This window comes from Schistocerca gregaria, chromosome X (genome assembly GCF_023897955.1).
Source record: "Schistocerca gregaria isolate iqSchGreg1 chromosome X, iqSchGreg1.2, whole genome shotgun sequence".
Lineage (NCBI taxonomy): Eukaryota > Metazoa > Arthropoda > Insecta > Orthoptera > Acrididae > Schistocerca > Schistocerca gregaria.
In genome coordinates this window covers 855,534,392-855,562,244 of record NC_064931.1, presented here as the reverse complement: position 1 = coordinate 855,562,244, position 27,853 = coordinate 855,534,392, and the positions used below count along the sequence as shown (strand labels likewise).

The window sequence follows — 27,853 nt, the reverse complement described above, 5'->3', positions numbered from 1 at the left end:
GGCACGATTGCTCAGCAACCAGTAGAACAAATAAATTAATGTTCATGTGAGTTACTACGTTGGTGTGTCCTCGGCATCCGATGATAAATTTTACACTACTCAACATGCTCACTGTACTCTATCATAAACAGTAATTCTTGCAGAATATTACATTTTAGTTTGCACACATGTTTTCCCATGATTAATACGGTAAAGATTACCAACGTTATGTTAACAGAATCTTCCGTCATTTCTTGGTAGAACAAAATTACAAAAAATGAAAAGCACCAGTTTGCTTTTTGTTTTACAATATTACTTTTATTGTGTAAACTGGTTTTTGGCTTACATGGCCATCTTCAGACTGATGGCCTTGTAAGTCAAAAGCTGGTTAACACAATAAAAGTAATATTGTAGAACAAAAGCAAACTGGTGCTTTTCATTCATTACCAAAGTCACTACTGTAGGTACTAGAAACCTTAAACTACCTTACAGTGATACAGCACACTGAAGTTAGAACGTGTACAATTGTTTATAAGAGCACAGTACCACCGAGTTTCTGACAGAATTACAAAACTATATCAAAAATTCAAGAAGAATATAATAATTCCAATACCAAAGAAAGCAGGTGTTGACAGACGTGAAAATTACCTAACTATCAGATTAATAAGTCACAGCTGCAAAATACTAACGCGAATTCTTTACAGACGAATGGAAAAACTGGTATAAGCCGACCTCAGGGAAGATCAGTTTGGATTCCGTAGAAATGTTGGAACACGTGAGGCAATACTGACCCTACGACTTATCTTAGAAGAAAGATTAAGGAAAGGCAAACCTACATTTCTAGCATTTGAAGACTTAGAGAAAGCTTTTGACAATGTTGATTGGAATACTCTCTTTCAAATTCTAAAGGTGGCAGGGGTAAAATACAGGGAGCAAAAGGCTATTTACAATTTGTACAGAAACCAGATGGCAGTTGTAAGAGTCGAGGGGCATGATAGGGAAGCAGTGGTTGGGAAGGGAGTGAGACAGGGTTGTACCCTCTCCCCGATGTTATTCAATCTGTATATTGAGCAAGCAGTAAAGGAAACAAAAGAAAAATTCGGAATAGGTATTAAAATCCATGGAGAAGAAATAAAAACTTTGAGGTTCGCTGATTAGATTGTAATTCTATCAGAGACAGCAAAGGATTGGAAGAGCAGTTGAACAGAATGGACAGTGTCTTGAATGGAGGATATAAGATGAACATCAACAAAAGCAAAACGAGGATAATGGAATGTAGTCGAATTAAGTCAGGTGATGCTAAGGGAATTAGATTAGGAAATGAGACACTTAAAGTAGTATAGGAGTTTTGCTATTTGGGGAGTAAAATAACTGATGATGGTCGAAGTAGAGAGGATATACAATGTAGACTGGCAATGGCAAGGAAAGCGTTTCTGAAGAAGAGAAATTTGTTAACATCGAATATAGATTTAAGTGTCAGGAAGTCTTTTCTGAAAGTATTTGTATGGAGTGTAGCCATGTATGGAAGTGAAACATGGACAATAAATAGTTTGGACAAGAAAAGAACAGAAACTTTCGAAATGTGGTGCTACTGAAGAATGCTGACGATTAGATGGGTAGATCACGTATCTAATGAGGAGGTATTGAATAGAATTGGGGAGAATAGGAGTTTGTGGCACGAGTTGACTAGAAGAAGGGATCGGTTGGTAGGACATGTTCTGAGGCATCGAGGGATCACAAATTTAGCATTGGAGGGCAGCGTGGAGGGTAAAATTGTAGAGGGAGACCAAGAGATGAATACACTAAGCAGATTCAGAAGGATGTAGGTTGCAGTAAGTACTGTGAGAGCTGCATCAAACCAGTCTCAGGACTGAAGACGACAACAACAACAACATCAAAATTGACAACCGATGTAGTTACGTTAGAACCACACAAGTTTCCCATCAAGTCTAGTCATTTTCCTATGCTGGTCAATATCAGTACAACTTCTGTTCCATAAGCACATACTTCAATACACATCACTTCAGCATTCAAGGATTCTTCCTTGGTGAAACAACTTCACAAACCAGAACTCCGTATTTATACTTTCTTTTTTCATCACTGGGCAATTGGGGGGGGGGGGGGGGGGGGGAACACTTAGATCAAAACTCTAACTTTGAATATGATCAAAATTTCTTAAGGTTTTTCTTCAGTTTCGTAGAAAGAATTTTACTTTTAGCTCCACTGAATATTCCTCTCTGCTCTCTAGGTTTGTTAATTTTGCTTTTCTTTGTATGCAAGGCATTTACACCCTTCACATTTGTTAATAAGTTCTCTCTGATTTCATAGTCACTTTATGAGATGGATATTAACGTGGCAGATCCCTCAGAATTTTGCTTGCAACATACGTACTTCAAGTGTACTGTGAAATACTCCTGAATTTTATTCACTAATACTTCACATTTTCAGCTTGATACACAATTCAGGACGGAAGAATATATGGAAAACAATAAACAGGCAAATGAAACCCAGACACTGTTTATCTCTAAGATGTACGCAGAATGCTTTGAGCTGAAGGTGTAATGGGTGTATCAGATAAATAATATCACAATAAAGACACGAATTTTGATATGGTAATTAAATAATATGAAAGAATATTTTTTTTGAGAATTACTTGTGTCTTGTCTTGCAGAGTCTAAGAAACTGATTACATCTACTCTTAACACTTTGAACATATGGAATAATAAGTGTGTGTGTTCCAATGAAACTTACAAGATATACTCAATGGCAAATTACAACAACAGAAGCTACAGTAATTACAAAATAAACATAAGACTTACCTCAATAAAAGAGGCATTTATGTAGGTAGTATGTTCTCGACCTGGTATAGGTGTCAGGATCACACGATTCCTGTCATATGGAATCACCATCTCATTACGATTCTTTGCTCTATTTTCACTCCCACCACCAACAGAAAATGATTTACGGTCCTCTAGAACTCTGTTGATTTTCTATGGGAGAATTTATACAACATAAGAAATAAGTTCATATTTTCTAGAGCTTCTATACAATAAATGTATAACAACTTACTTCAAAATCTTCTTCCATTCTACACCTATCTTTCCCATTTTCTTTCTGGCGTAATTTTTCTATTGCACTTTTGAGTTCCGAGACTTCCAGCTCTGTATCACCAAACTGTGCCACTTCCATCAGCGCCCGGTAAATGAAAATATATTGTTTCTAGAAATGATTTAGGTAATTAGTCTGTAAGTTAAGACTGATTGTAAAATTAAAACTTTTGTCTATGAAGAAATGAGAAATGAACATTTTTGGATAAATCAAAAAGTCTATTTGCAGAAGTTGAGTCACACTTCCACAAACTGAACAACTACTTAAAAAATTATTCACAATGAACATAAGCATTATGATGTCCTACAGAGAATATGGCACACCATATACAGCAGACCGAAACTGTCAGTACCTTCCTTCAAATATAAAAAACAGACATGGAAGAAGTGTGATTCACTTACCTAACCATGAATTGTAAAGTTAATCTACATGATATCTGAACACACACAATCATCAAAAATATTGTTAACGACAGTTTCCTGAATGAATCAGTGTTGTATGAGTCCAGAATTTGCGGATCAAATTTTCTGTGCAAATTATAATTCAGTATATTTCTATCTTTAATGTAATATTCCAGTTTCCATACCTATTGTTTCCCTTTTTCAGTGTGGTTACCAGACATAGTATACTTAATTGTTCCTTTCATCAAAATGTTCATTACCAGTAGAAAGCATTATCTCAAAAACTAGAATCAGGCTGACAGAACATGAATACCCCCCCTAAGAACAAACATGAGGGTGCACCTATTATGGTAGCATGTAATAACATGCTTATCAAGAATAATTTCTAATGACAGTAACTGATCTGGACATCTTTCTTTTCCTAACTAATTATTACCCTCTACTGGCAATATCGAAGAACTAAGACGAGGTAAATAGTCGCTACTCAGAACTCTATATGTAGACTATGTACCAGAACTGTTTTCCTTTTTGTATTGTTCCACGTAGATGATTAATACCAGAATCATGTAAACTGTAAGATTATACAAACTTGTAATGAATATGCTATACCTTAGAAGTCCCAGCATAATACCTTTGTTATGTTAGAAATTTTGATAATTTATTGTTGACAACATGTGCGCGCGCGCTCATATGTGTGTGTGTGTGTGTGTGTGTGTGTGTGTGTGTGTGTGTGTGTGTGTGTGTGTGTCCGTCCGTGCGCTGCGCGCGCACCCGCACGTACACAGTGCCAGAAGTACCACATTTACTTTACTGGATTCACATATTTCATAAGACAGTATATCAAACGTACAGGGAAACAGAAATAAACACTTACTAAAACAATCCTCTTCTTATGTACAGTGAGAGTTTGATATATTCCTGGTCTTTTTCTCATGTATGTATCAGATCTAAAACTTAATACTAACTTCGAAAATTTCTCTTGCACATACAAATGCATGCATGCGTACACATATCAACAGCACAGTTCCTCACTGCTCACAGGGTATATGCGGACACTTTTACGTGGCAGTCTTAAATAGGGTGTGTTTTGAAGTATGGTTGCTTAAGATACCAGTGGAAATTGGTCCTGAACTACCACATTAATGACACTGCCAACCTCAGCTAACAACTGTGCTCTAGCCGTTACCAAATGATTTATGTGCTCTGCTTTGCACTGAATTGTGCCTGTTGGTTGTTTCCTTTTCTTATTTTGAAATGAGTGCAGAGAGCAATCTTGCTCTGTCACAGGGTTCGAATACAACTCTCACAACACCAGATGGAATCAGTGATCCATATGCCCATTATTACGTCAGTTCTGTCTTCCCAGGAGCGCAGAACATGGATGTTGACTGCCAGGCCAGTGAGAGGGGTATGGCTTGCCCCCCCCCCCCCCCCCCGCCCCCTCCCCACTCTGCTCTTCTCCCCTCGATAGCCAGAACTCTTCGTTTGTTTTATGTTCGTGGCCGACTGCCAGAAAAGTGCCTTAACCAAATTAAGAACATCTGAAACTAAACGCATTGTACGCACCAAAAGCAGCAACTCCATACAGCTTCAAAATAATTAGTAGGAGCAGTCTTGGAAATCCATTTGTTGATTGTCCTTGTTGGCAAATAAATCTGTCACTCTTGAACTGAAATCACCAATTTCACACACAATTGGCTTTTCACAGGACGGTATCCCTAAGGCACTCAGTCATTCTTCTTTCATGGTGTTTTGTAGAAATGTTTTAATTCCCTTGAGCATTGAAAAGCACTGCTAGCTTCTGATGTAGATACAGACATTGTGATTAGCAGCGTCAAAACTTTAACACTTTCTTCAAATGTGTCACAAAGCTCATTCTCTAGAACCAGTGAAAGAAATGGTACTGTGCCAGAAACCGCTCTCAACTCAAGCCTACCTTCAAGACTTCAAGCTCACCCTTCAACATTTTTTTCCAGAAATGTATGTGTCTGTAATTTCAATGTATCTGTCTGGAAAATTTGTGATGTGCTTGTCAAACTGATTTACATCAAATAAGCCGGCTGCAATGTGATGTCCAGTGAACTGAAAATGTAATTTAGTTTCAGAAAGGATGGCAAAGCACACTTCCAAAGCATGTCTTTTTATGCTCATCATAAATCCATGGCTTCTTGACTTGCTTTGTTCCGTCATTTTCAAAACTAATCTCATTAACGATGGAGTCAATATCATCTCCGATGTTTTGCATTACTGCTTCAAAGTTCTGGATGTCTTGTTTTGCTCTGGACAGTTCGGTTATCTTCTTCTGAAGCTGATTAGGAAGCAAGTCCACATGACACATTATCTTATAGAAAAATGATAGCCACAAAATGAATTCGTTATCTCACAGTCATTGTTTGTATGAACCAGCTTTTTCAATAGTGGGAGATAGTTTTCTGCTCTCACTCGTTTCAATGACTGCTAAGCAACATTTTTTATTTCTATGGCGAGTTAGAAAAGAAATAAGCAAAAATGATGTGGGCTTAGCAATTAACAGAGGCCGCCGTAGACATAAGAAGGTTGAACTGACGTGCATAACAATGGATGTATTTTGCGTCTGAGTATTTGTCATTAATTAATTGCTGAACCCCATTCAACTTGCCAGTCACAACGTTTGTGACGTCATAACTCTGAGCTATTAGTTTGCCGCTCTCAGCTATAGCATGAGCATTCTGTCTTTCTGGTTTAACAAAGTTCCAAAATCTTTCAACATATTTCCCCAAAACACCATAACACAAAACAATAACCAACTGAAATTCACAAGATATCTGTGGTTCCATTCACGATTTTTGCAACATAATAGGCATGTTTTATTTCTTTACGAACTTCATCATGGTAGACTTCCAACATGCATTGCAGTAGTTTATTCTGAACAGTCTTAGAAATGCCTTTGAACAGTGAAGCTTGACTGAGATGAACTTTAAGATCTTTATCCTGTTCTGCACAGAACTGAATTAGCTCACGAAAAAACCCCTTATTTTGAGAGGCATCAGATTCATCGTGTCCCCTCTGAGCAAGTTCCAAAGCACCACAGAACTGAATACATTTTACAATTAAATTCAATATATATCTATTCTTTTCTACATGTTTCTTGTGGATGTCAATTGTTTGTCTATTATTGTGAATCTAATTTCTGCTGAATGATGGTTTTGTCTAGAAATTAAAAACTAAGCACATTATTCATGTATCATTATGACATTTCATTTACTTTCTTTTTAGACCACATATGCCCAACATCAGTTATTCCGGCCTTACACCAATGAACATCTCCACAAAATAACATACACGGAAAACAAAAAATAGCATTGCTTTCTTCACAAATCCAATTGTTCTTTTGGTAAATTTCTGGATTGAACTTATGGCATCGATTTTTTGTTTGCTGAGGCAGATTCAAATTGAAGAGTGGCCTATCTAATGTTTTTGTCTGAATTTTTTCACAGACAGTCCTGTTGCTAAGTAGTGTTTTTAATAACTACCTTATTTTGTTCATGTTTGCTATTTTCACAATCAACTGAATTTTCACATACAGGCAATACTGTGCACATAGCTATATAGGTCAATTACCTGACCTCACAATAACTGCAACATGTTTGTAGAGAACTGTATTACACAAACATAAGTATAAACGGAAATACTACAGTGATGTTTGGCAAACAGATGCTCAATATGTGGTGAATATGTTAGTTCTTTGTTCTGTACCAACAGCCCTGCTGCTGTGAAACATACCAATATTGAAATAATGCCTCTTGCTTTCAAAATCTATGGGCATAATTATATTCAAGTTATATACAGCTATTTATAATGATATTTAAGTGTAATATTCCTGTATTTGATTTAATTAAGCATAACTTGCATTTACAAATGCATTAACATTAACTTGCAGAAAGAGTGTAAGACTGGATTACAAGAGGTTTCTGCCCCGATGTGTTCTAGCATAATCGCTATATGGCATACGTGCTTCTACAGGTTCTGCACTTTACTGCTCTCTGGCGGAAGGAATGTAAAGCTCTGAGTCAGACCAGCTGTGGCTCCATCCTCACCAGAAGGAACGTGTACAAACCGATGGCCCAGCCTTTCACACAGTGCTTAGGACGACAGACGGGGCCAATCTGCAGTTGGCTCCAAGTTTCAGAAAACTACAACAAGAGCACGTGTGGCAAAACGCCCCTCTTCAAATCAGAAAATACATACTCCAAAACAATGTTTCATGTGCAATTCACATAGATTTTCCTTTCTTTCTTTTTATACAAGTGGTGCCACAGCGCAGTGACACTACCCCCGAAGCCGCCCCTGTCGGATTCACCAACAACAAAAATACTATTTTTAGTTGAATGTTACAAGATATAAGAACAACTGAAAACTTATTTTCACTCCTATTCATTTAATTTAGGATGCCCTATACATGATCAGACTTAATGCATAGCTACATCTCAGTTCAGTACATGGACAACCATATCCCACAACACTTTATTTCCTTCTTACATTCTTTATATATAACAGATACTCACACAAAAGTAGTCAGTACATTCATTTAAGAAAAATATATAGAATCATGATTTCTTACCAGTGACTGCACCAAGAAATTACGCTGATGCCTCAAGTCACAAACAGTATTAAATATTGCAACTTGTCCTTCCTCTTGTAACTGTAACAACAGGGAATCTAGAGCTACGAGAGTACCTGTACGACCGACACCAGCACTGCAAATTAAACATGAGAAATGCATTTTAGGTGCTTGCACTGCTTGGTGTTCAAATACTGCGGCAAAAATAATATTTTCTGCTAAGAGGGCATAAAAAGAAAACTTATGAAAACGTTAGTGCCAAAGTATTAAATGTGAGGGGTAGTCCAAACATTTTTATTTTCATCTTTGAAAAATAAAGCTACATAATTAATTACTTGCACGTGACAGCAGTCTTGGTACACACTGAAGTCCCTGAGTCACAGTACCTCCGCACACCACTAAGAGGAGCCAAACAAAATAGCACAGCCCACTTCCACTTTATTACAAGGCTGTGCTTTTTTGTTTTAGCTTCCCTAGTGGCATGCTGCAGTACTGCGGTATGGGGATGTCAATATGTACCATCACTGCAGACATGAACCTGCGAACACACCAACAAAAACTGACCACGTAATTTTATTTTTCGATGTGATTATTAAAACTTGATGACTACCTCTCACAGTAACAACATAATTTTATTTCACCTTTGTACTTGTTGCACATAACAATGTAGTATTTGTGGAGATTCTCTTTCTCAGTTGTTTATGATAAATATTACACAGTGATCATAAAAACAGGTAATGTGGTGAAAGTTAAAAATTAACAAGAGTATTCAGTTTTCGCAGATGAAGGTTATATGTAATCAAGACCAGGCTTATACCACACTATGTTGTTGTTTTTACAATAAACATCTATTACATATTCAGAAATGATTGTTCCACAAGGCAATTTTTATTTTCTTTGAAAAATCCAGTAATGTTAGCGGAATGTGATATCAATGTAACTGTAAATGTTGGTATTCATTCATGTGCTAGTAACACAAAATCAAATCTAAAACCAACACACTGTGATGTTTATTGTATGTATGTTATGCTTGAACTATGTACAATTTGACACGTTCCATATCCTTACAATTCACTCTTCCAGGATCTACGGAACATGAAATAAATAAATAAGTATCACAGTTATGTTGTGAAGGTCTCCAAGATCTGCAGATGTGTATTGTGTGTGGCTTCACACTGACATCAATTTCTCAAAATCAAAATGACTGATATTTAAAACAGATACTATCAATAACTTGTCAAGTACATTGCAGCTAGTGCACCTGGTTCTCTAGTACCTATATATCCTATTGATGTCACAGAAGCAGGAAAAATAAATAATAATTAACATATTCCATTTGAAAATACTTCTACTACTTACACAATAATTTGTTATGAACATGCCCATCACTATATGAGGCATTAATGTGAACTTAAAATTAGTGGATATAAATTTGCTTCAAATCTTCCTTTATAAACACACCATGACTAGTTTGAAATTTGTAAAAATCCATATTTTGGCAGCTTCTGCACGTTTGTGGTAAAAATAAAGGGTCTAATATCTAGACAACAATGAAGTCGATGGAGACAGACTACTAGTTTGGATACAAGAAAGATGGGGAAGAGAATTGCTTACACCCTTTTCAAAGGAAGTGTCCTGACATTCATCTTCACAGTACAAGGAAACCAATGAAAACCCCAATCTGAAAGACCAATTGGGGATAGGAGCCACACTTGCCCAAATGAGAGTCCAGTGTCTCATGGCTTTGTGGTATTACTTTCATTTGAGTAATGCTGCATCCTACATACAATCTCTTGACTTAAATACATATGTGTATTTCTCAGAGAATAACTTTATCAGTTTGAAGTGTATATATGCTCACTATGTTTAACGTAACTCTTGCCCATTTACTGCATATTCCAGCAGGTTATATCACGAACAGTAACAGTCCTATCTCATTTACTTGGGGCACATCCAAAGTTACTTTTAAATCTGACAATTCCTGCTTGTTAATAACAACAACATGTTGAGTTCTATATGCTAAGAAGTCATCAATATTACCACAAAACATGTCTTGTATTCTTTAAGGTCATATTTTGATCACTAAGTAGGGGTTTGGAATGTCTCCTGGAAGGCAAGGCACACAAAATTTACCAAGGTATAATTGTCTATTACTTTCTGCATCACATGGATGAACAGAGCAAGTTGATTTTCACAGAAATGTTCCTTATGGTATCTATGTTCATTCTCCATAAAAAAAATTGGTAGTACGGGGGTAAAAAATGTCCTCTAAGTCTATAACAAATTGATGTCAGTGATATAGATTTTAGGTTATGTTAATTTGTCCAATGATTGATCTTCAACATGGTGATGGTATACAATTTTTTTATGATCACTCTGAACACTTTATTGTCCTGGTGAAATAGGATACTGCTGCTACAAGGGGATCAAGTCTTTTGAATAATCTACATAGTCTTGAACTGGTATCCTGTCAGTTACACTTTATCAGTTTTAGTTAATTTTCATGATGATGTAAATAAAATAGAAAGAAACTTCCACATGGGAAAAATATATTAAAAACAAAGATTCCAAGACTTACCAAGCGGGAAAGCGCCGGTAGATAGGCACAATAAATAAAACACACAAACACACACACAGAATTTCTAGCTTTCGCAACCGACGGTTGCTTCTTCAGGAAAGAGGGAAGGAGAGGGAAAGACGAAAGGATGTGGGTTTTAAGGGAGAGGGTAAGGAGTCATTCCAATCCCGGGAGTGGAAAGACTTACCTTAGGGGGAAAAAAGGACAGGTGTACACTCGCTCGCACACACACACACATATCCATCTGCACAACGTTATTATTTCTTCATCAAACAATTGTTAGCCTCATTTTCATAACCTGCCAGTACATAACCAGTCCTTTGAATACATTTACACGCATTTTTTTCGAGATTTTTTTCGAAACTGTTTTCGAAAAATTTTTTTTCGAAACTTTTTTCAATTTTTTTTCGAAACTTTTTTCAATTTTTTTTTCGAAACTACTTTCAATTTTTTTTTCGAAACTACTTTCAATTTTTTTTTCGAAACTTTCCTGAATTTCCCCCCCTGTTAACATGTTTTGGAGACAACACAACTACCTAACCTTTCCACCCATTATTGTTCACCAACCTAAGTTCAGCACAGGATCAACTTAGTTGATTTTCAATATCACAATCACACATTTCTGCATCTACCAGTATGGTATCCATGTGATGATTCCAAGTACAAAATGTAGTTTGATCATCTTGACTGGAAGGGTTTCAGAGAACAGATTTTTATTCTTCAGTCCCTGCTTTCTTATTACATTTTGGTGTCGGTGTGATTAATGAAGGGAGGCACAGATGCCAGCTGAGATATACTTCCAGCAATGGGCAACATCTCATACCTTTTGGTAAGGGGTACAAGGACAGCCAAGTACCTTATATCCACATTGCCATTCTGCTGCTGTAAATGCCATTTTTTGTGATACTAGGTTTACTGGAGTAAAATAATGCCTGCATTTTATTAGAGAACGAAAATAAAATCTTTTTCGTTGGAAAGCATTGCCATTTCAGTTACAACTAGAGACAGAAGGGAGCTCAACAATGTACATAGTTTCTAGTGAAAATGTGTAAATGCCCTATGACGAGCTATGAACATGAAGCAGCAGCAAAAAGGTGACTGTGTTATTTTGATTAAATGTATCTAGCAAAATATAAAACAAAAGCCACTTGTAACAACATTTTTGAGCAGCAACTAAAGTGCAAAGAGTTGCTGATTATATATGATTGTAAAAAGGAGCTGGTGTAAAGAAAATTACTCTGTTCTTTGTTAGAGTTTCTCTAAACATGTGTGAGCTTCCTCTGCCTCCCCCCCCCCCCCCCCCCCTTCATCATGCCCCTAACCCACACCCTCCTTAATCCATGTCACTTTCACATTTTTCCCACCTACTACACCAGCACTCTTAAAAGAAGAGCTTTTTTCCCTGATCTGTACTGTTCAGCTCCTCATTTGTGGGCCTTAGATAGGCTCAATGTTTCCTCTGTAAAATAAATGGCTGTAATTTCTGATAACACTTTGTATTTCACTTCATTTTATCTTATGTGATCATTATTATCTTTAAGTGTATTCAATGAATTAAATTCAGATTCCTAAACTTACAAATCACAAAAAAATTAGTTTACAAGATGTATTTTTGAAAAGGTTTAAAATTATTTATCATAAAAACATAGACATGAAAAGGATAAGAAATATTTTTTTTCATGTAATGAACAAGTGAGCTGAAAAAAAGAATGAAGATTGATATCTATAAGTTCATTTAATGAAAAAGAAAATGAAAAACAAAAGAAATGTATAAAATAAAAGAAAATTTAAAATTGAGTAGCCATGTGATTCCTACCTGCAATGGACTAAAATAGGGCCCTTCTCCAATGAATATGCTTCATTTAATCGCTTGATAAATTTCAGAATTCCTGATGGATGTTCTGGTGCCATGAAATCCTTCCATACAAGATAATGGTATTGAACTATGCTTCTTTCTTCTCTGTCCTTCCCACTACATGTTCGGTACATTCTCAGCTCACGAATAATGTAATCTAAACAAATAAGAAATACATAAGTCTTCCACTTCCTCCTGACAGACTCCAACATGTCAGTAGTTGTTGAAAGATGACCTAAAATATTGGGGCAAGAACAGCAGCTTTTTTACAAGCAACTACCACTTGTACCCTGTATTCTCTGAATAAAGTATAGCAACATGAATATCTACTTCTGATATCCCACATTGCTTCCAAGTGCTTTTAGTTTATCATGGTTAAAATGTGGAAACAAATCTAATACGATTCATTAGGAAATATATAATTCCCACAAAAATGGAAGTAACACCAGAAATTTCCTCAAATTAGTCCAACTATAGATTTAGCCTACTGTTCACAGAGACCATTTTGAAAGGTTTGCACATAGCTATTTGTAAGTGATATTAAAATGTACCAGTTGAATCTGAAATTGAGTGTTTAAAGAACATTCCAACCCAGTGTCCATCTCTATAATGGGTAAGTGACTTGGCGGTAGTGGCTTACTGCAGGTGCAGTCACTTAGAACGCAGATAAATACTTACTGAAAACTTAGAAAGAACTGGTTGAAAACATGTAAAGCGTCCAGTGGTATTGTCATCGCGGCAATTTTTATGGCATGCCTGTTTGGACACACTAGTTTTCAAAGCTCTATAAATGTTAATTACATGGGCTAAAGCACAAATTTCAGAGTAAACATCTAAAGTTATACCTGAATATTCCTCTTAGTAACTGATAGATGATACAGAAGTTATTAGCAGAGTACAATGTTTTCAATGTAAAATGACTAAGAGAAATAATCATGCCTCTTTCCTCAGAATTATGAGAACAATACACCGCAACAATAACTATGTCAGTTACAGAGAAGATGGCAAAACCAAGAGATCTCTTAGTATGAAATAACTTTTCTGATATACAGTATATGTAGCACATGAAACCAGCAAGGTCCTCTTATGCACAACTGGATCTGAAGATGGCCATAAGAGATGGACAAAACCAGTCATCTGAAACACTATTTGTGATAGTGTTGGAAAATTAATTTTTGAAACTACTTTGGCAATCATGATTGTCTATAGATGATATATCAAAATAATATTGTACTTTACACTAACTTATGTTGCTGGTGATAGCATCAAAGGTAGGGTTTGGGAGGGTATGGCACTAACTGGTGTAAGATTGGATACTTGTGAACTCTAAAGTTATCTACCACAAGCATACAACAAATGACAATAAAATGGAAACTGCCAGAAACAAATAAGGATTGTGAAATGACGTAGAACAGGAAGGGTCTATTGAATAATGTATTAAGACAGATTTTCTTCATATGGAGTTACAAAATGGTAGTTATGTGTGGACACACAGTATAAACATATGTAGTAACTACTCAAAAATTTACTTTGCATAACCAAAGTTTTACTAGTTGAGATCAGTATCTATGGATCATGTGTTAAGGAAGGTGAGGCAGTAATAACTTAACTGCAATGTAACAAAATAATTTGAACACTGGACACACAAATGTCAAATGTTGTGGAAGAGACAATGACATTTCATTGTTCAAAATACGATTTTTATTAAGGCTAGTGGTGGATGGTGCTCATTTCCAGTGGTGGGGTCCACATAAAAAGTCAATAAGTTTTATAATGGCCTTGCTCCAAATTGTTTGTTATATAACCTTCATTTATGTCATACTGCTTAAAAAACACTAGAAAAATAGTAAAAATGATAATTATAAAGTTATGAATACAGGCTTAATCCAGGAAATACTGTACCTAATAATAAAGTATACACAGAAGTGCCTTTTTGTGCATAATATTGTAGTGGTTGATTTGAGCCTAAGCTCTTCATTTCTAACTTCTTTTTCATATTTATTAAACTAAAGTGCAATTTTAGCAAACAATCTAGTTCAATAATTTTAAAATCACTATAAGAATACCTGAGATGCAATGACAGAGCTCCAGAATATAGATCACTACTGAGAGATGGCACCACTTGCTGTTTGCACATTTTCTGTTGATTAATAGCAATAGGACAGTACAGTATGAGGAAGGAGGAGGAGGGGGTGGGGGGGGGGGGGGGATGCAGAACTCCCTTACATGACTTGAGTTATATGTCAGCAGTACACACAATTCATACAGCTACTGCCTACACAGCTATCACATATCAACAATGGCGTTTTTGCTGGTACATTGCTACAGTACTGTAAGATCTCTAAGGTTGGTCACCTGGTCTTGAAGCAAATACTATGCTGTTTAACTGTAGGCTTCCTATTTTTGCCAATTTCTGCCAACTGAGGACTGGAGTGAAACTGTTTAAGTTAAACTGCTCCAAAATATTTGACACAATAATAAGTGAAACAGGAAACAGGCCTAACAAGTAACAATCACTTCATTTCACTTTAATTTCCTACACAAAAACATTAAATGAGAGATCTGGATATTATTTTGAAAAATATGCAGCAATTTTTTGGTGCCAAATATAACAGAATTATTAATATAAAAGAGTTAGTTAACAAAACAGTTGCTTTCAGATTCCAGTAGAAAGAGTCGATGAAGAGCACTGACACAGATTCCCATTTGGATATTATGAATTTTTTGTTTTCGACATATGGATTAAGAGATATGTATATAAACATTGAAATAGCTTTGAGGATATTTGTGACAATTTCAAAGCAGTTTTAGCAAATTAAAGATGATAAAAAAACTACTTATGTTCGAGTATATGTGAAGCAAACTGTCAAATTCAGCTACCTTGTCAATGGAATATGACACAGCTGCTAAATTTGACTTCAATAACATAATCAACGAGTTTCCTGTGCCCAAAGCAAGGAAACGGGAAGGAAAATTATAACACCAACACAATTCTTGGAAAAGAATGTGTTCTCAACACTGAATTATAGACTTTTTTCCTTTTACTTCCTATTAACGATTTATAAACAATTAATAATTTAACACGAGCTAATAAAATATGTTCTTTATTATACATCATCTACAAATCAATGTACAGTAGCTGTCACAAACAATAAGACATAAATTTTGTTTCACATTTTATTCATTTAAGAAGCTTGTACAATTTGTAATTATTCACTAAGATGATACATTTAATTTGTTGCGTGCAGTACTTTTCATCTATAAGCTCATTTAAGTAATATTTTTTCAATAAAGCTTCATTTTATTAAAACTACCTTACAAATTACAAAATGTCCTATACCTGCATGAAAAAAATTGCAGAAAGAGAGTTTTTCTGGGGAAGGGGAAGCTTTGGCAATTCTGTCAGGGGGTGCAGGATCACCTTTGTATGGCTCTGGTTAGGGGCTCTCACAGCTTGCACACTAACGTTGTGTAGACAAGCAGACAAGTGGGCGAGGAGGGGACAGTGACAGTAAGGTTATCTGGGCTGTGGGGAAATGGGAGTTCATACGAGCTGTCCCTGCAGTATGCTACAGTGAGAGGCAAAGTGAAAAAAGAAAAACTGCTTGGTCACCTCACTTTGACTGCAGTTTTATGAGCCAGGGGTGTGGAGGGAGTATGGGTTATCTGGCACTGACCTGTGGCACTGGATGAATAGGGCGAGGAAAGGTAAACAGGTTTTAAACTGTGAAGGACATGCTGAGGGTAGTGGGGTGAGGCATGGCTTGGCTACTGGCAGCTCAGAGTAACATAGTGTCTCTGCAATGGAAACTGGGCCTGATTACCTCTGGTCTCTGTCACTTGTACTACATCAAGGTCATGTCATGCTCAATCTGTCTGATATAATATTGAAAAACATACAGCAAACAAGGTTGGGCCCCTTTGACCCTTAAGAACAAGCCTCCCCTGATTAAGGCTCTAACAAGGGGAAGGCCTCAGACACGGCCAACCGATTTTGCTCAAATTTGGCAGGTTGCTAGTGTACAACCTAAAACGAAGGACTCTTAAGATATTTTGGGTCAACATCCCCGCAATTTTGAGAAAATCACCCCTAAAGGTTATGACGAGCAATTGACTCAAAATTGTAGGGATTGATAGATAATTGTAAATAGAGCATTTTTCATCATCAGGTATGGGGTTCGCAAACGCAAACTTTTCCAGAAATCTAGGAAAGAAACTTTTACAACTGCCGATTCTGTACTCACATGGTAAACGCTTTTCGCCGATAGCGCAGATAGTACAACAGCCAAGGTAACTGGCTGGGAATCAGAGAAACCGGGTTCAAATCTCGAAGAAACCTATCGGATGTTATTCTTTTTGTTTTTTTTTTCCATATCTCAATTGATAGGGATAGGAAGGTTAATAAGGTAAGTAAATCAATAAGGAATGATAATAATAAGGTAGGCAAACTATTTTCCAAATGCCGTGGGTTAGTAAAGTATCAAACTTTTAAGCCTTGTCACATAAAAACAACTCTGATTAAGAGTGCTGCAAATTCCTCACGAGGGATCACAGATAGCCAACCATGTGATGCTTGTTTACAGTGAGGCAAGAGACAGAATGCACGCAGGGAGAGTAATGTTGTCCCAGTTGCCCCTTCGTCATATCGTAGTTGTGAACCTGGAAGAGTGAAGGTGTCCAGCACGAGCCATATAAAAGTCACTCAGAAAGAGTTGTTTTCCGTGATTAGGATGCCGTGAACCTCGTGGATACATGTAGTGCTTCTTCCATCGTTAATGAACCAAATGAAATACATTTTATGAATCAATACAGTGTTCTTCTGTAAGTAACATACCGCAAGTACTTTATGTAGTTTGTAGTAATTAGCTCGTCTGTTTATGCTGTAGTAACTAGTTATTGTTTTGGGTGCATAATCTGAATATTGGAGGATGTACACCCTTCGACTAGCCTTGTAAAATATAGTTGGGAGCCTGTCACAGATGATGGCAAGCGGGAAGTTACTGATGCTGTGTTTTGGTTTGTAAAAGTGTTGCAAGACAGATACATTACCAAAGCACTACTGGAAGTAGGCAGTTCTGTTTCCTAGCGTTTCAGATTGATAGGAGCGGTTATCATTGAGCGATTTTTGGAGCTGACTTTTGTTGATACTGAAATACTTTACCATGAAGACAAAGCAGAAGGTGAATCAGTGGAAGGTATCCCGACTAATGAATCGCAAAATGGTCATAACACTTTGGAACTCTACATGTGACTGGGATTATGTGCTTCATCTGTTCCCAATGGGTATTATGAACAGGTTACTAAACGATTGAACTACGGCGCTATACCCCTTGAAGCAAAAGTAAAGGTGGTAGCGCTAGCCAGGAATCATCCGAATTGGAACTTACAAACACTGCAAAAGAATGGAGCAACAACAGCCCTGAAAAGGAAGGAGGACTTGAAATTGTGGGAAACTGATATCGTTAATGGAGGGACAAAATACAACAAATACCAGACGTAAATAAGTGGACATACGACCGATTTGTCGAATCTCGTTGTCATAAAGAGAATGGAACAACGAGAATACTTCAGGAACGGACTGTAGGTGCAGCGCTTCAATATACAGCCAACAAGGATTTTACATTTGCTGTATCATTATCTTGGGCAAGAAATTTCATATCGGAGTATAAAATTCATCAACGGCATGTCACTAAATTAATGTCTCATAAGGAGGTACAAAATATAGAAGATATACAGAAAGTGGAGACACTTTTCAGCATGCAAACGGCGTCACTTATGACCGGTTTTAATCATGAATACATGATCAACACCGATTAAACAGGATGCGAGTATCAGGTGAACATTCAACGCACGTCATCACATAAGGGAGAAAAATGAACCATTGTCGCAGTTGGTAGTAAAAACAAACTAACACATTTGTACACGGCGCAATATGCCATCACAGCCTCTGGTAAACTGTGCCCAAGGTTTTCCTGTGTTTACAAGAAACGAATGTTACATTTGGTCCTCGGGTTATAATAGAGGTCAATAGTTTAACCAACTCGTTGAAAAATGTTTACATTACCTGCTACAAATCCCGGGAACTGACAAATGTGATTTACAGAACATTTCTTGAGAATGTTTTAAAACCATACGTTTCTGATAACAAGTTTTGTCTAATATTGGATTCCTGGAGTGGAAAAATTAATACAATAATATATCACACAATGTTTATAGATGGTGAGGATCAGCCAATGTACACAGGTAAAGTAATACCGCCAAACTGCACACTCGTGTGCCAGCCGTGTGATATTTATTTCTATTGCCAGGTTATAAACTATTTACAGGCTTCCGAATTGCAGTGTGCTTCTGGAAACCCAGTGGGAATTGCACAACCGTATGGATGCAATAACTATTCACAGCATAATTCATAACCAACTTTCAGCACCGATTTTTCAGGCAATGATATCATCTGCGTGGTAAGCATCAAAATTAATTCCCCCCAAAAAAAGACATATTTTAACAAGTAAACCAAGTTTGTTTTCCACTGACTCTTTGGAAGGAACAGTGTAGCTGCCGAAAGATTGCATTCATTAGATGTTCTTGGTGCCGTGAGTATATTTGTTTCGAATGTTTATATGACAACTACCATCCGTTCTAGTTGTTCGAAGAAAAGTGAGGACACACAACAGTGACTGGAAGAGCCATTGTAAAGTGTCCTGGAGTAACATTTTAGTTGCTTACCATCCCAAGAGGTTTGAGAAATTTATTTGCTTACCTTATTATCACCATTCCATATTTATTTACTTACCTTATCAACCCTCCTAACCCTATGAATTGTGATATGGAAAAATACAAACGAAAAGAATAACATCCGATAGGTTTCTTCGAGATTCGACCCCGGGTTCTCCGATTCCCAGCCAGTTACATTGGCCGTTGCACTATCAGTGCTGTCGGTGAAAAAGTGTTTACCATGTGGGTACAGAAGCGACAGTTGTAAAAGTTTCTTACCTCGATTTCTGGATAAGTATGCATTTTCGGACCGCATACCTGATGATGAAAAATGCTCTATTTTCAATTATCTATCAATCCCGCCAGCATCTTGTCTCCTAGAAGTAAAGCTGTGAGTACCGGGCATGAGTCGTGCTTTGGTAGCTCAGATGGTACAGCACTTGCCCACGAAAGGCAAAGGTCCCGAGTTCGAGTCTCGGTCAGGCACACAGTTTTAATCTGCCAGGAAGTTTCAAAACAAAATCAGAAAACTGAAAGTAGTAATATAGTTTTTCCTTCCATAATTATGCGAATGTATTTTAATTCACTTGATAGCTATCGGTCACAGAAATCTGTTTTGTTTTCATTTGACATAGGAGATGTAAGCAAAGAGGAAACAGCAAAATCAAACCTAAAGACAGATCATGTGGAGAATAGTCCCCTTGCCACTACAACTCAGACTGCTCGGCACATGCGTGAATCTGGCAGCTCAGACGCACCAGAAAATTTTTTCCTGTTAGCACCTGGCTTAGCCAGAAGCACGAGAACGAAATGTTCACATGCAACTGAACTGCGCATACGCATGAGGCTGATGGCGACTGTTCAAACGAACTGAATGTAAACAGTTCTGATGTCATGCTAACAGAAAGCAGTTTATTGTTACAAAGTATTGCACACTCTTCGTCCTAAGGCCTTTGACACATTTTGCTGTTCGCAGACACTTATGTGTGCATGTTGTTTTGTTGTTGTAAATTGCCCATTTTCTTTGCAACTCAAGTTTTATTTTCATTTTTTTCTCTTTTTTATAGTTTAATGCTGCAGTTTATTCTGCAGCAGTTGGATACAGTGATATTCTTTATTAGAGTATCAGTTCTTACTACAGAAAAATTCAAAAATTTAACTGAAAACTAAAACAATAAAAAATTCCAAGAATTCCCAAAAATTCCCGGGTTTTTCATGGTTTTTTCCCCCCAGATGAAAAAAATTTCTGGGTTTTTTCACGGTTGTCCATGTTTAAACATTGTAACAGGAATAATTAAAAAAAACAACAGTTAATTATAAAAACAAATTACAAAGAGAACTTAATACATTTTTGAAAATACACAGTAGTCAAGTAGATGAAGTATAAGAGCCATCTATTTCACTTTACAGAAATTACCATTACATAATGGGCAGAATAACACACAAAATTTATACAAACAGCTGTACAATCCCAAAAATATCTACATGAAGATAACGATAGTAGTACACATCAACAAGATTCGAAGAAAATGATGTTTCTGAACTAGAGGCAGAAAAATAGAGTAAAAAATAGAGGAATCAAACTTCCACGAGTAGTGTATTAAAACCATTGAAAAAATTGTTGTTACGAATTATAACTGTTCATTGAGGGTGAGGCCATCATTCTTAGGGATATGCTTGAAAAACTCCAGCTCTAGAGTACGTCGAGTCTATGACCATTCTTTTTTCTACGTAAAATGGAAATTTCTTTAATGCTTTTTCATTTGTGACCAGAAATTAAGATATGATCAGCAAAAGTGGAATTATGTATATTAGTGCCTCTTTTTTCCAATAAATGTTCTTTATACCTGACACTAAAAGACCTTCCAGTTTGTCCTATATAACAACAGGGACAGTTATTTTATACACTCCTGAATTGTGTACAGGAGCAACTGGGGACTTGAGATTGTGAATACGCTTTTTTTCCATATTATTGTTAGTGGAAAAAGTAACTTTGCATCCGTATTTTTTAATGAGAAGATGATGAATTTTATAGGAAATAGGTCCTAATAAACTGTTGGTTTTTCAACTATTTCTGTTATAATGTTTCAAATGGGCATGTCACTGTACGCACCCAATAAATGATGTAACTTGTATAGTTTTTGTGGCAGCAATGTAAGCCACTGGGCCAATCAGTCTAATGGTGTTCCTAGCTGGGCATACATGACAAGGCTGGAAAGTGTTTCATTTTTATTTTTGACTTTTACACAGCTGCTCTAAACTCTGACCATTGCTTTCTCACAATGTAATTTTATGCAAGTAGCTTTTGTAGGTCACAACAATTGACATCTTGTTTAATGTGTTTTTTTGTCATATTTAATTTCTATGTATTATTTTACAGGGTTTATCAAAATTTCATTCCAATGAAGACATCCTTAGTAGGTGTCAAAAACCTAGGTCAATGTACCTAACAGTTATTTGCAACCAGTTGGCTATATAGTTCCTATGCATGAAAATTATAAATGGTTGCTGAGAAACAGCCATGTTTAAAACTGTATAATATTTTTAAAAATCTGCAATTTTTCAATCGCCTGAATGCGAAAACTTTGTCCTGCAGAAGAAAATGAATAGGACTCTTTTTTAAGGAAACTTAATGTAGTTCTATTTTGTACTGGGACACATTTTCAGTAGAAGCCACAGTTTTTGAGTTATTCGAGAAAAGCATACAAAAGTAACCTTTAAATCCACCCCCATACTCACATCCCATTGGTTAGGATTTGTAGCATGTTGTTCATCACACTCCCTCCAGGCACTGTGCAAAAATTTGCCCCCATATGATTCCCCCCCCCCCCCCCCCCTCCCCCCTAATTTTCCTTTGTTGTCTGGACTAATTATCAATTATGACTAATTATGGGATCTTACCACTGTACTGCGCCATCCAAAGGAATGAAGTATGGTCTTTGAACTATGGAAGCAGGCATATCTTTATTTGCATCTAGGTACACCCAGTGCATTCAACAGCTATTGATATAGTCTCCTTATATATCCCAGTCAAGACCACCGGTAAACTTCCTAAGGGTACAATGGCCCTCCTTTCTGACCTAGCTATTTCCCAGAGGGAGTATGTTACCTGACTAATATTGAAGTTCCCAATAGCCTGCATGTCTATGTCCTGCCAAGATATCTAAAGATCGTCTCCAGCCCCAACAAATGAAGTGTCTCATGCTGGTTCTGATTTACTTTCAGCATGAACACTACCTTGTATCTATCCCCTAAGGTGTGAGGAGATCGTCATATGATGTGTGTTCACATAAGGCTTCTAGTCAGAGAAACACAATCATGCCACTATGCACATCCACTATTGAGTGAGGATGAGCCAGCCAGGCCAGACATACTGGGAGGTGTTTTGAAATTAAGGATTCTAGGTAACAGCTGAGGCCACCATCATGCAACAGTCACTGCATGAGCTGCTACACTGCCACAACAAAGCGGAGCAGCCTGTAGCCTATCAAATGCGACTAAGCAGATATCTGTTTCTCCCCAGCCATTGCATGCAACAAATACTGATCTTGTCCAACTTTTACTATTTAGAAACATATAACAACACAAAAGAAAGCAATACTAGCAGAATGAATCTTTCACTCGGCCACAACCTAGAGGATCATTTAAGGAATGAATTTTTCACTCTGCTGAAAAGCCAATTTCCCCAATAACTTTCGTTCTGAGACTGCTAATTCCTCAAGGTATGCAGGAGAACTTCCGTGACATATGAAACTATGAGGTAGGTACCAGTGAAAGTTAACATGTGAGGGTAGCTTGTGACTCATACATAACTCAATCAGTAAGAAGCATTGCCTGTGAAAGGCAGGTTCCAGTTTCAAGTCTAAGTCCATCACACAGTTTTATTCTGCCAGTAACTTTAAAGTACTATTAATCCATGTAATTGAAGATAACGTAAAAACTACATTGAGGCAGGTATACCATCAGCTCAAACTACACAGCTAGTTCTGCGAATGGTGCAAAACTACGGTTTTAATATTTTTGCTTACGGCGATTGGAAACGAGAGAAGAAAAAGCCATGGCATGTTTTGGATCATGAATTGCACTAACTAAACAATTCTACCTATTCAAAAACACAAGATACTGGGTAACCAGTGAGCATTCCTGGAGTACACACAAGCAGATAACGCTTCATTGACAGCATAAAAAATGTTTTGGAGTTGAAATTTGAGCTACTCACCTTATTATGCAAGAGCTAATCACATTACACAAAGTACACTATTGCTTATACTGGTAAAGAACACTTGTAATTCTGTGTGCTATTGGAGGAATTACACACCTTCTTGAGTATCAATGTGAATGACACATTGGTTAAAAATACCCAAGAAAACCAGAGATATCTGGTTTCTAAGGTGGGAAAAATGTTGTCTATGGTGAGGTACCGTCTATTGATAGTTGGAGCAAACAGCATACTGGCTTGGCACTTCAGTCAGTCTGTCGACACGCTATAATTCAGTAGCATGATTGCAGTGTTTCATTCTGAATTGTACTTTTTGCACTTTTTGTGTTACTGTGTTATGTTCTTTGGTGCAAAAAATACAAAACTAACAAATTCAAAAGATCACAATAGTTATTCAGAAGTTCTGGACCTTCAAACAGTATGCCACTAAATATATTATCCAAGGGTCTTCAAATTCCAGCACCAATTGAGTCCTGTGTGGAAGGGTGTCTATGGGGTGGGCAATAAGTCAGGCAATTCATGCCACTTCCTTTTCGACAGCACATCTTCAGTTCTTGGTGGGAGGTGAAGCTAGTTTTTCCATATCACCTCTTTTGTGAATGTGGTTGATTGATTGATGTATGCAGAACAGAAAGACAGGAGATTACGATTTAACATCCCATTAATGATGAAATTCTTGAGATATGGCATGGGCATGGATTGGAAAGCTTGGGAAACAATTCTGACAGAGTTATTTCTTGAAAGTACCTAAGCTATAATTAAATCTAAATGATTTAGGCAGGCCACTGTGGCAGAATGAGGCTTTCAGAGAAGAAAGGAATCATTATCTTGCTGTTGACATAGATACCTTCAAGATATGGCAGCTGATTGGTGTGATCATTTCATTACTTGCACAACATATGAGGTGTTGAAAACGTCTCTCTGCAGTGCTGTATGATTGTTAGCCTCGTGTGCTGTATGCCGCAGTGAAGATACCAAAATGTAACTCCGTGAAATATAAGTTATTAATTGATTGAATATTCATTTTTACTTATAAATTTTCACATAATGAAATGTTGGGAGAGTCCACTTGAAGGGAAGTAACCCAGGCATGCGAACAATCATACGGCACTGCGGAGAGACTTTTTGAACATCCAGTATAAGACGCACAGATATATTTGGGGTTAAAATGGACGTCTGATATGGACAATTATTTGCCAAAGACAACACTGATTCATTGGAAAACACTATTTTACCAGTTATGATTGATATCATTCCATGCCAATGGTAATTAGTTGGGGTGATGTTAAGTCACAGAGTATTAGCTGTTAACACAACATACATTTATTGTGTGCGGGTGAGGGGAGGGGGAGTACAGCAACTTAACCTGGAGTCAAACACGAGAGACACTGTGAATCTCTGGATGTTGAGTATTTGGTTATAATCACCAAAGGGAAAGTCAATACTCTCTTTTACCTGTTTAATTACTATGTGGTGCATCTACAGATAATACATAATTATCCCATTTGCAGAGAATGTTTTTGTGTCTTCTTATGGCAGGCATAGAATGTTGACACAGTCCTTTTTGTATATTTGAGTAACAGTACCTGAGCAAGATACATCTAGTGTAAACATAAAAAAACTGCAATGTTGCATTTCATTTGCATTAGTGTTGTGTAGGGTTCTTCAATCTCACTGCAATTTTTCACAGTTAACTTTTTTGCTCTTAATTGGATATGAAACATTATGGAGCATTCACCATAATGATATACAAGTTATATACATTATGGTATCACTAAAGACACACTTACTAAATAATTTATTCTAAAGTTGTTACACTGTCAGGATGACACCAGTCAATTCTTTACCATTATTAGAGACACTACTCTCTACTGAAGAGATTTTCCGAAGTTCTAAAAGATATCAGCAAACATTCCATTCCTCCTGCAACATGGGGAACAGTTCATGGCAAATTTTGGGAGGTCTAGTCTGGTTCTCATATAATACTGTACAGCTCAGTTTCATCAAATCACTGAGTCATGACTTTCATTGCATAGATGTTTACTCAAACTGAAAATTACAACAGTCAGTTCCAAAGTGTTGCTACAGCTTGAGCAGCTGGAAATCCTCCAGTACTATCAGATGAAATGTAGCATTTATATTTTTCAATACATATAAAACATTCTCACACTTCTTGCCATGTCAATTCAGGGTAAAACCTTGAGGTTTCGACAATTTCCATCGCCGCCTTCGTAAGGAGCAACTGCAGTTGATAGAAAGCTCAATATTTAACACTGAATTGACATGGAAAGAAGTCCAAGAATGTTTTATACAACAATGTCATTATGAAAGACTTTTCAGAATTTCAATATACTTCTCAGGCTAGTGGTGGTGCACTAAAGATAATACCAAAAACTTGCTTACTTTAACTGATACTTTTATCTATGTCAGCTACGAAAATTACCCAATGTGTGTTCCTGCAAATCATATTCATTACAGAGAGAAAATAAAAGATGGAAAAGAACAGCAAAACAAAATTACAGAATCAAATGTCACCTTCACCGACTGTGGCTTACGGATATTATTTGAAGACCAATATATTTTAACATGTTCCTTACATCACACATTCACAACATGACCTTTGGCAGTCACTATGTACGGTGCTCATTTTGCCACAGAGAAGCAGTGAAATAAATCTCTATCAATAAACTTTTGTTTTGCAGAACTCATTTGTTGCCAGTCATGGTACATGCAAGGCCCTTTAGGAATGAGACAATTTAAATATGCCTCGTGCAAATGTGTTAATTTTTAATATCTTATTCCATAAAGCATATTTCATAATCAGAGGAAAAAAAACTAATTTTCTTCTGCTATAGACTGGATTACTATCAAAGTGTTTTGTTTAAACTAAAACAATGGAAAGACCAGGTTAGAACAACAACAATACGGAAAGGATAGATTGCAACTCGCAACACAGAGTAAGCATTAGAGTTGCAGACAGGCACAATGCTAAGAACACTTATTCTTTTCATTGTACTTGTTTGTTTTGTTTCTTTCAAATGATCAAAATCTGTTATTTTCCTACTGACTTATCACCTATTGACGAAGGCAATAATTAGTATGAGAACTTTACAAATTAGTTAGAAATTCAGTAACACGTTAATATTTAACACAAAATCAGCTGTGTTAACTCCACTTTTTTAGTACTAGTTCCTCCTATTCCAATTTTAAGAAGAAGTGTTTATTCACTTTTCATTGTTTTCATTGCCTGCAAGGGATTAAATAAGATTTCCACTATTTTCATTTCTCCTACTACAATTCTCATCATGAAAGATACAGTACAGTATGTCCAGCTAGTCCAGGAAAAAGTTTCCTGAACATTTTCTTCTCACAAAACCAAAAAAGCAATCAGTACTGAGAAGTACTGTTCTTGCACCAAAAAAGTTGCAGCAGCTTGCAGGAATGACAGCACACTTTCCCCTCGGCACTCCTAGCTCCTATGACAGCTGACAACTTATTGTATGACCACAGGATACAGCAACCTGTGCTCTCCTTACGGTGGAGGCCTTGAGAAATTCAATCACAGTCTCAATCAAAGTTTCGATCACCTCTCATCATGCAACTGACATGAAGGACATGCCACCCAAAAACCTACCCTCATTGCCGAAAGTAATATTTTGCTACTCATGTCACTTCTGTTTACAACCTGCACTGACAAGGATATTTCCTTGTGGATGACCTAGGTATAACTAGTAAAAAACAGTCTTGATAGAATTGAATCCCCATGAATAAAACAGTTTCAAACCTCTGATTAATTAACAAATGAGTTAATGTGTCAAACATATAGCATTAAGTATGTAGGTGAGAAAAAGTTTTGAAAAGATTCGTAATTATGCTTAAAGTTTGTTGGAAGTTGTTAAGTGCTCCGAGTCTCAAATACTGAATGAATATAATCTGGGTATTTGCGTATGGTGAGTTACGCTGCCTGAAATCACACACACACACACACACACACACACACACACACACACACACACACACAGATTATGTATTTAATACTTTTCTGGTGTTGAACCTCTCATCACATTGTACAGTCTATTAAACAAGACTGTAGTACAGTTTATCAGTGGAAAAATGTATTTGATAACAAATTAAGATATATGCATACATCATATATGAACAAAAGAAAAATGCAATTACGGTTGGAAATACATCCACTCATACGCAGCATCATTAATTGCTTGGCAGCTCTGAGGCCAGCTTGAAACCTGGTTTTCTGCATATTCACGTGGAAGACACATCCAAGTTCATTGAATTTGTGTTGACAGCTGTTTCAAAGAGAAGATCTTTTTTCCTTGCAACTTATTTTTTATGTAAGGCCATACATTTTCAGTAGGATTAGTGTCAGGTGACTGCAAGGCCC

At 36.8% G+C, this 27,853-nt stretch overlaps 1 protein-coding gene across 1 annotated transcript in view; it reads right to left on the bottom strand.

Moving 5' to 3' along the window:
- LOC126299594 (tyrosine-protein phosphatase 69D) overlaps nt 1-27,853 on the bottom strand; it is a 365,347-nt gene that overhangs the window by 66,956 nt on the left and 270,538 nt on the right. The window contains exons 18-21 of the mRNA XM_049991615.1: nt 12,483-12,678; nt 8,089-8,224; nt 3,049-3,198; nt 2,799-2,969 (exon numbers count right to left, since the gene is read on the bottom strand). Coding sequence (XP_049847572.1) covers nt 2,799-2,969; nt 3,049-3,198; nt 8,089-8,224; nt 12,483-12,678 — 653 coding nt within the window. The remainder of the gene's footprint in view (nt 1-2,798; nt 2,970-3,048; nt 3,199-8,088; nt 8,225-12,482; nt 12,679-27,853) is intronic.